General features: G+C 57.2%; 1 protein-coding gene across 1 annotated transcript in view; it reads left to right on the plus strand.

The window, feature by feature from the left end:
* The window catches only part of RAB15 (RAB15, member RAS oncogene family), a gene marked incomplete at its 5' end in the record, with an annotated part of 22512 nt that extends 12744 nt beyond the window's left edge, over positions 1 to 9768 (plus strand). The window contains 6 exons of the mRNA XM_006760104.2: positions 3559 to 3619; positions 4425 to 4485; positions 4957 to 5034; positions 5708 to 5797; positions 7038 to 7103; positions 7279 to 9768. Coding sequence (XP_006760167.1) covers positions 3559 to 3619; positions 4425 to 4485; positions 4957 to 5034; positions 5708 to 5797; positions 7038 to 7103; positions 7279 to 7437 — 515 coding nt within the window. The remainder of the gene's footprint in view (positions 1 to 3558; positions 3620 to 4424; positions 4486 to 4956; positions 5035 to 5707; positions 5798 to 7037; positions 7104 to 7278) is intronic.
* Positions 9769 to 10012: the final 244 nt, after the last annotated feature.

Consider the following 10012-nt stretch of genomic DNA (forward strand, 5'->3'; position numbering starts at 1 on the left):
CTGCCTAGGGATGGGCGAGACGGTGGTTCTCAAACTTCATGTGCTGCCCGATGCTGAGGCTGCAGGTCCTGGGGTCCACGTTTGCAGAACCACTGTCCCCAAAGCTGCTGTCAGACGTGTGATCCATGGACCAGCAGTGTCACCCTCCCCTGGAGCCTTGATGCAGCATCTCAGGCCTCGTCTACCACCTACTGGGTCTGAGTCTGCGTCTCCCCCGGGCCCACGTGCCCCTGGAAGTCTGAGAAGTGCTGCCTCGGGGAGCCAGGCTGAGAACCCACGAAAAAAAAATGCAGCTGAGAGGGGCGGACCTGTTCGGGTGTGACCCGGAGGGGGCTGGCGCGGACAGCTTCGAGGGAGACGTGGGAAGGAGAGAGGACTTCCCCAGGGAGGGCGGAGAAAAGAGGAAATTCGGAGGGACGGAGGTGGGCCTCAGAGCCAAGGCGCCCTCAGGCAGCGTTGCTTTGCCCTCGGACAGGCCAGGGTATTCTCTGGAAGGCCTTCCGCGGAGGGGAGGGGACGCACGGGGACCCAAGCCTTCAGCAGGGAGGACAGTGGCTGTGAGGAATGTGAGCAGTGAACACACATTGATTAAACAGTTTGCTGAGCAGCCGCGAGGGCCCAGCTGAGGTGACAAAGCATGAGTCTGCAGGCGACTAAACAAGGCCAGTGTTTTGACGGCCCGCCGTGCTCAGCAATGGAAAAAGCCAGCAGCCACTCAAGGAGACAGCAGGGGCCACGGCTGGGCACAGGTCGTGGAGGGCCAGGGGTGGGCTGGCAGGTGGACCCAGCAGAAGGTGCGGGGTGTGGGGGAGTAGAGTAGAAGGAACAGATTCCCCTGAGGATCGTGGGCTGTTCATCTTTAAATTTATGAAGAGAGGGCGTGGGTGGGGAGAGGAAAATCCCCCCCACCGAAGGCATAGGCTTTCTGTATTTCTCCCTTAGAGCTTATGAAGAGACAGAACGGACGCATTTGGCTTCTCTGAGACGTTAAAACAAAGTTTATTGGGTGGTCAGGAGGGCCAAGGTCACAAGCGGTGGGGGTGCTATGAGCCCCAGAGTTCCTGGCCACACAGCTAAGAAGGGAGGGAAGCGGGGCAAGGGAGTCCAAGCCCAGCGCTCACTCCCAGGGTAGCTGGGCACCTTCTTGTCCTCCCTGCCTCTTCCAACAGCCTGTGCTCGTCCTCAGGGGGGTCCCCTAGTCCTGGGATCTCCTCGCCCAGCTCAGCCCTTCTCAGGGACCTCTGAGAAACAGGGACACAAGTGTGGGAAGGCCTCTATGCCTACTTAGCATACAGCTCTCCGTCATTCCTTCAGGGCACGTGGTGCAGGCCTCTGCTGGCTGTGCTGTCCTTGGGCTGTTAGCTCACCCCCGGGGCCTTTGCTTCCTTCCCACTAAGCTCTGAGAGGGCAGGGAGCGTGTGTCGTTTTTGCCGCTCTTTGCACTGAGCACCGTGCAGGGCACACAGTCAGTTCCCATAGAGTTTGTGGAATAAAGGATGTAGAACCTTCCACCCCGGCCCGCACCTTCGGGGTCTTTGGGGCTGCGCTTTGCAGCCCCCTTGTGACCACTTTGCGCGAGACGCTGCACTAGCCGTGCTCGGCTAGTATGAGGATGAGCTAGGTTTACTCTAATGTGAACAAAATTGCTGGTCCCCTCCTCCCCCGGGAAGAAGGCACTGTAGCAGGAAGAAAAACAAGAACTTCTTTATTCCCTGCTATGCCAGGGACTGGGGAGAGGCAAATTCTTGACAACTGTATGTCTAGGGAGGGCGTGCGCATGCTCCTGCCCCCACCAAGGCCAGGTGCGCCCTCCCCGTCTCGCCCTCCTCTCTTCACCTCTCCGCACACTCGGAAGAATGGCTGCAGGCACTGTCCACTGGAAAAGTACAGCTCCATAGATAGGAATCGGCGTGGGCAGGCCAAATGGTTCACGTCTGACCAATTCTATTCAGTTCTCGTTGTTTGTTCTGAACCCTTTCTCCCTCTAATTAAATGATTACTGGTCTCGGTGGTGAGAGGGAAGAGTCTGAACTTCATCTGTCAGAATTTGTGGAAAGCTGGGGACAGGATGGCTAAGGGCAGAAGTATTCCGGTTGGCAAAGAACTGATGCCCAGGTGGGTTGGCAGCCATGTGGGGATTCTAGCTCGGGGCTGTGCTGTGCAGCCTGGGACTACGGTCCAGAACTCTGCCTTTCCCATGCTCTCCACCTGTGAACTCGTTAACGATGCCCATTCCTGACTTGTCTCCAGGGAGTACCCGGACTTAAGCTTAATTAACCAACAGACACAGTTCTGACTCACTGGGCACAGTCAGAGCTGGGAGAGGCGCCGTGATAAAAACCTATCGGCTCGTCTCCCTGTCATCACTCAGATTCAAGCCCGTGCTGCTGGCGGTGCTGACTTCTCTTGCTGCAAATTCCCCGAAATACGTTTCTGCCCTGGGCTGGTTCGCCAGATCACTGCGTCCCATGGCAGCTTAGCCCCTCCGGCCCGAGGCCCGTTTGTCTTCCTCTCCCTCCCCAACGACACGCTGTGCCACTGCCTCTCCATCCGGCCCTTGGCAGCCACTCCCGGGCCCCCACTGTGACCAGGACCGTACTAGGGCATGGTGATCGCTGCAGGCGGCTGACTAGCCACCAGGTGCCTGGCACTCTGTGTCACTTGTTCTTTTCAGGGACCCGCTGAAATGACTGGTAATAGCCCCATTTCACAGATGAGGAAATGGAGGCTCAGAGAAGCAAGGTGCCCAGAGTCATAGCTATGAATTTAGTGGCCAGAGTCAGAATTCAAGCTCAGGCCAGACGTCAAAGCCCAGGCTCCCAGCAAAGCACAGCACCTCCCACAGCAAGCCAGTTGGTCAACAGCAGGTTCCCCAGGCCTTCTCCTTGGTGGCCCTTTGCTGGATGCCAAGGGCTTCATACACACCGTGGTGGGAAGCAGTCCTCTCTCCGGCTCCATGCACCCTCCCCACGTTCAGGACGGCACCATAGCCCCTCCCGATTGTTAATAAGGCAGAGAGAGAAAAACCCAGGCCCATGAGGTGGATCGCTGTTTGTAGGAATTAGCCTTCCCAGACGTCAACACGAGTGAGTGAGACACGTTTGGGGCCGAGGCAGCGATGGAGTGGATCCCCCTGTGATTCTTCATTCACTTCCTGTACCTCAGGCTCTTAACTGCTGACAACTTTCAGCTCAAGGAGGAAGGAGAGCCCCATTCAGAGCGCAGGAAACTTCCTTGGGGTCAGGTTTTGGTTCAAGAAGGCCCTTACCGCCTGGGCTGGTGTGGCTCAATGGTTGAGCATCGACCTATGAACCAGGAAGTTATGGTTTGATTCCCAGTCAGGGTACATGCTCAGGTTGTGGGCTCAGTCCCCAGTAGTGGGTGTGCAGGATGGAGCCTATCAATGATTCTGTTATATATATATAGAAGGCCCTCACATCATGCCATCTTTCTGCCAAGTTAAACCAAAGGAGCTCCCTTCACGTGTGAGCACCGGCCTTCCCGTTCAGGTCGAGGTGGGCTCTCAGTTCCTACCTCTCGCTCTCTTCCTCTCCCCAGGTGTCGACTTCAAGATGAAGACCATAGAGGTGGATGGCATCAAAGTGCGCATACAGATCTGGTGAGTTGGGTGGGAGGAGAGGACCTCGGGCTGCTCCCGGGCTGCCGCTGCCACGCATAAAACCCTGAGGCTTCATCTGGGGCAACTGGCCACTGTTTCCTGGAGAGAAATGGAAGCCTCAAAGCCCATCTCCTGCTCCCAGGAGCCTTAATCTTTGATCTCATCCTGAAGAAACTATGGGATTAACCACAAGTCAGCAAAAGGCAGAAATGAGAGGAATTGACAAGTTAACCACTGTGGGTTTGCCTGAGAATAAGGCTTTGTCCTAGGGCTGTGCCCCCTCATGGTAGGATTGGTAGGAGGAAGGGCTATACCCCGCCTATTAGAGTGGGATGCTGGTGAGAGGGCCTCAGTGCAGCATGGTGCAGTTCCCACAAGTAGCCACAGGGGGCCGCTGTGGCTCTGGCCTCCACTCCTGGCCACACTCACTGCTTTTGCCAGCTGCCGCCCAACTCCAGAGTGGTTTGGGCATTGCCTTCAGAGGATCTGGAGGTGGAGCAGTCCATCCAGTCCGGCCACAGTGATCAAATTCTAGAGAGAGTTGTCAAGGCCCAGTTATGGTTGTGGCTTCTGGTGCAGATGTAGTGAACAAGGCCCACTACCCCTGTCAGCACCAGATGGCCAGGCACCTCTCCCGCCGACTCAGGTATGCTCAGATCCCCCGAGGGACCAAAGCCCCATTCATTTTCACCCTACAGCTCCCCAGTCTTTCCTTCATAGGCACAGGGTCTCTCAGCTCCTGCTCCTCCCTTCTCTCCTGCTTCTACGGTCCCCGCTCTTCTGAGGGACTGGCTTTCTACTGCAGGGACACAGCGGGGCAGGAGAGATATCAGACCATCACAAAGCAGTACTATCGACGGGCCCAGGTGAGCCACCATTTTCAGGGTTCAGAGGTGGGATGCTGCCACCCACACTCCCAGCTCTGGGTACTTGAGATATCTGTGCCACTCACCCCCAAAATAGGGCCCTTGGATTGCCTGCTGGGGAGGGGAGCCCCTAGGTGGTCTTTGAGTTGTTTGGGGACCATTCATTCATCAGTGATTCTCTGAGCACTCACTATAGGCAGGTCCCCCACCCTCACCCTCCATCCACCCTGGGCTGAAGACCCAGGTCCAAATGTTTGGTGGCTTTCTACCTCAGAGAGTTTTGTGGTGGGCCTAGGAAGCAATAGCTTTGGGGGTCTGAGACAGAAGAAGATATATCTGGGTGTTGAGGGGTCCTTATTATGCTAAGCAGAGAGCAGGGAGAGTGGGACCCAGCATTTAAGGCACCACACGGCTTCTGGCCCCATGCCTGTGCGCACCCCCCTCCCTCCTCTCTCTTGCTCTCTCCCCCAGGGAATATTTTTAGTCTACGACATTAGCAGCGAGCGCTCTTACCAGCACATCATGAAGTGGGTCAGTGATGTGGATGAGGTAGGAGATGCCACCTCACCACTGGAGTGGGGGAGGGCACCTCAGAGGGGAAGGCGAAGGGAGGGCCAGATGGGAAAGGCCGAAGCTCTCGGGGTTGGCGAGCAAACGCTGCCAGGAAAGCTTGCCCTCCACAGCCCGGGATGAAGACCTCTGGGTAAGTCCTCTATAGGGAGAAGCCCAAGCTGCCATGCCCTCCGTGCTCTGTACCCTGCCAGGCTGCCCAGAAGTGAATTACCCTGTGAACAGCTTCTTCCCTGGAATCTCAGGACCAGAGCGGATTCTAGTCCTGGCTCTGCCATGGTAGCTGTGGGGCCTTGGGCAAGCCATTTGAACGTTCTTGCGTCCACAGTTCTTTATCTGTAGAAGGAGGGGTTGGGCTTAAGTCCAGTGTCCTTTCCAACTTAGGTGCCAGTTGTGCAGTCTAAGGAAGCACTCCCTCATTTAGGCTGGGGCGGGGGTGAGAGCCCCTCAGAATCAGCCCATGTTTCCTATTCAGACTGTCCCCAGGACACCGTGGTCACCCATGGTTCTTGGGGGAGCCCGGCAGCTGCACCCAGTCGGCCACTCTGCCCCAGGGCTCTGAAGTTTGGTCCTGCTATGGAGGCCGGTGTGGACATGTGGGGAGGGGGAGGGGGCAGCACTCACTGCGGCCCTGCCTGTCCTCTGTCCCTAGTACGCGCCCGAAGGTGTCCAGAAGATCCTTATAGGGAACAAGGCCGATGAAGAGCAGAAGCGGCAGGTGGGAAGAGAGCAGGGGCAGCAGGTACGTGGCAGTGAGCTGGCCGCATCCATCCCTGGGGTTCTCTGCTACCTTCCAGGCCAGGCCTGAGAGGTGTGACCCAGGATTCTATCACCCCCATCAGGCCCCTCATACCTCCCACAATAGGCCAAGGCGCTGGGTGAACGGCCATCCTTGAGAGCTGGCTTTCTGCCCTCCGGGACAGTGATTTGGGGTCCACCCTGATGCAAAGACCTATTGGGAAGCAACTCCCCCAACTCTAAGTCCCCCAGAGTAAGATGACCTCTGCTGAAGAGCTCATTCCAGTGCTAGGGACGGGGAAGGACCTCAAGGTGTTGGCTTGTTCTCTAACAGCACCAGGCATAGCTGCCGTCTTCAGTCCTCCACCCCCTCCTCACCCCCTCCCTATCCTTACACTGGAAGGAGGTAGGAAGGTACATGTGGAATGAAGGGCCCATAGTCAGAGAGGCCCTGTGGGCAAGGAGGGTCGGAGGATGGTGCTGAGGGGATGCCCAAGCACACAGAGGACAGAAAGACAGACAGATGCCACTGAGACAAGTCACCCATCTTCTGAGCGTCAGTCTGTGGACTGAAGGGTCCCAGGTTTGATTCCTGTCAAGGACACATGCCTGGGTTGCGGGCTCAATCCCCAGTGTGGGGCGTGCAGGAGGCAGTCGATGAACGATGCTCTCATCACTGATGTTTCTCTCTCTCCCTTCTCTCTAAAATTGATAAAAATATATTTAAAAAATAATAATAATGCCTAGTTATTGAAGCATCTGAAAGTAGAAGCAGACCCTGCTGGAATAACAGTATTTATTGAGCCCTGCATATGCTAAGCAAGTGCTTGGAGATGCATGACCTCATTTAATCATTCCACAACCTTGGTTAACAGACGCTGTCATCCATCGCCCTTTAACAGATGGCAGAGCTGGGGCTGAGAGAGAATAAGTGTCTTGTCATACAGCTGAATAAGGTCGTGCAGCTGTTAAGTGGCAGCACTGATATTCAAGTCTAGGTCTCTTTGCCTCCAAAGCCCATGTTGTTCATTATGTGCTGTACTGCCACAACACTTTGGGTGCATCTGTGTCGGTGCCAGCCTGGGTCTTAGAAGGAGCTCTTAGCCTCATCTGAGAAGTCCCCTCCTCTGAGAAATTGTCACAACTCAGGATGGGTTGTGAGGGCAATGGCAGAAGTACCTCCAGGTGCCGTGGGTGCCTCCCTTCCCTCCCTGACTCCCTCTCAGGAATGTCCTCTCTTGCAGCTGGCCAAGGAGTACGGCATGGACTTCTACGAAACAAGTGCCTGCACCAACCTCAACATTAAAGAGGTGAGGACTCCCAGGCCCAGCTGCCGGTCCCTGGCTGAGTCTGCAGTGGGGAAGCCAGAGGAGAAGGTGGCAGACAGGAGCCACCAGATGAGTCCTCACCCCTTGGGCAGTTACAGGGCTGCAGGAGGAAGAGGAGGGAACATTGGACTAACCCATGCCCCTTGGTTTTCCCCAGTCTTTCACGCGTCTGACAGAGCTGGTGCTGCAGGCCCACAGGAAGGAGCTGGACGGTGTCCGGACGCGTGCCAGCAAAGAGTTGGCATTGGCAGAGCTCGAGGAGGATGAGAGCAAACCTGAGGGCCCAGTGAACTCTTCAAAAACCTGCTGGTGCTGAGGGCCCTGCATGGAGCACCCACAAGTCCCCCCTCCCCTCAGGAGGCCTGCGCAGACAGGGAGCCCGGGCTTTGCCCTGCTTCTCCTCTCATCGGGGTGACCCCGTGGAACATCAGTAGCTGCTACTCCCCCAGCCTGGCCTTGAGGGTGGCTCCACTGTCACCTCTGAGCGGCCCCCAGCCTCTTCCCCGGTTCCCGCTGCAGCCTGCTATGAGCCCCGATGTGCTGGAGCTCCCCAGCTCCCCCGACAGCGGCGTCCAGGGCTGAGGCCACTTGGAGGCTCCTTCTCAGTGCGTCTTGTCTCCTGTCCGCTTTTCTCTCCTTCCCACTTCTCTCTCTGTCCCCCCACGCCCTGAGCCCTGTGCGTCCTGCTTTGTGGCTGCTGGTGCAGCTCCTTTCTTTCCTTTCTTCCTAACCCTGTCCAGGGGGATGGACTCCAGCTTCTGGGAGAACCCCCACCCTGCTCTGTGGGTGGGCCAGAGGTGGGGAGCTTCTGCCCACCTCCCCTCCCCACGTCCTCCCTGGGCCACGGGCCCTCCTCACCACTGACCTGGGAACGTGAAACATCGGGTGGGGAGGAACGTGGTCCTCGGCCTGGGGCTGTCCTACCTCTCCCAGCTTGGGCCTTGCTTGGCTGCCTGCCCGCCTGCCTCTTGGGGAACTGGGCTCAGAGGCAGGTGCTTCAGAGGAGAAAATAAATGAGGAGTGGCAGGGAGAAAAGGTCACCTCCATTCTCTACCTCCCGTTCTGCACGTACACAATTCCTCCCTCCTGGGCTCCTGGATTAAAAGACCTGAACCAAAGCCTGAGGGCACTGCAGGGGCGAGGAGAGCCGGGCAGTGATTGACAAGCCAGAAAGAGGAGCCTTGGGAACTGAAGGATTAGTTCCTATATATCAGGTTACCAGCAAGGGAGAGCAGGCCAGGGGGGAATGTGGACTCCCTGGGCCCTTCAGTTCTTGTGGGAGAAAAGCATTTCCCACAACCCCTGGCAGGTGAGAGGTGGGCCTTCACTGACCCCAGCCTTCAGCTCAAGGTTTTCACGAGACCCAGAGTTTGTGGGAGAGGAGCGGGGACTTCATGGGAAGAAGGGAAGCGGGCCCTGAGGAAGTGCTCGGTGCTGTTCTCTTCCTTCTTCCAGACAAAGTGCTCATCTTGCCCCCCTGGCTCCCCAGGGCAAGGCTTGCGGGTTTGCCAGCCTCACTGCGGCCGCAGATGGCGGGAACAGGACTCCTGCTGGGCTCTTAGTTCAGGAAGAAGGTGTTTAACCCCATATGGCCTAGGAGTATCCCGAAGAAGGCCCTTGGAAGAAGGGACAAGTCAGTGCCCAGCCGCCGCAGGGCTCCTGCCTCCCTTCCACAGTCGGAGGATCATCCTTAAGCTACTTATTAGCTGCATTGCATGGCTGGGCCCGGAGCTAAAAGGAACAACTGGGCATTGAGCATTCACCAACTAAGGCCAAAATCCAGGGCACACCCATGGGAAGGATTAAGAGCCCCGCTTCCTTACTCCAAAAATGGGGTGTGGGCATGAAATCACTAGCCCTTTCTTCCAGGCGGATCAGACCGGGGTGACTCAGGACGCAGGGAGGGGGACGGGTTAGCAGAGTGGAAGGAAAGGAGGGCAGGAGCAGCCAGTGGTTGGCAGGTGAATTGAGAGCTGGCTGGGATGCTTCCTGAGACTGGCTCCTCCGGTGTCAGGACACCAGCGGCATCACTTGGGGGTGGGAGGGCGGTCGCGTCAGCCCTGAGAGTCCGCTCTGAGAGTGCCCTCAGCCCAGACTTCAGAGAGGGCGAGGTCATACTCGCCTTGGCTCCAACCCGGGGCCAGTATTGCAGCTCTCCCTGGGGACAGGCTGAGCACCTCGGACACGGGAACTGTTTTAACTGTGCCCCAGGGGTTCTGGGAGGGGAAGCAAGAGGCAAGATTCTAGGGCTGATTGGCCCCATTCTAGGGCCGCAGCTGGGGGTCGGGTGGGAGCCGGAGGGGAGGACGGTTGGGAAGTTAGGGTGCATTACATTCATCAGGTTCCAGAGGTGGCCTCCCACCCTACACTTCTCCAACCCAGGAGGTGGCCTGGGGTCTGGCATTAGGCCCAGACTGTTGAACAGGCAGGCACTCCTGCCTGCTTACACCTCCCACCTCTGCACCTGCTATTCTGAGGTTCAGCCCAGCCCCGGCCCTGGCCCTGGCCCTCTACCTGCTCCTGACCCCCATCTCCCTGTGATGGTAAACTCTGTGTGCTGTGTCTCGGGTCCAGTATATGAGTTGTGAGCAGGGTTCATCTATTTTAAACACAGATGTTTACAAAATAAAGACTATTTCAAACCACAGGTGTGGATGCCCGTATGCGTTTCTGGGAATAGGTCTCGCTCAGCCCCCGGCAGTGAAGGGGAGAGGCAGGGCTGATGGGAGAGGCTTCAGAACCCTAGAGCGATGGCAGTAGGAGGACCATGGGGGTGGCCAGCATCTTCCATGTTCCCCCTTTGCTGATGCCACCTGCAGGGGAGCCCCGAGCAAAGTCCCCATTGCAAGGCGATGGGCATCTCCTGCAGAAGTGAGACTGCGCAGAATCAC

Source organism: Myotis davidii, unplaced genomic scaffold, assembly GCF_000327345.1.
Source record: "Myotis davidii unplaced genomic scaffold, ASM32734v1 scaffold337, whole genome shotgun sequence".
NCBI lineage: Eukaryota > Metazoa > Chordata > Mammalia > Chiroptera > Vespertilionidae > Myotis > Myotis davidii.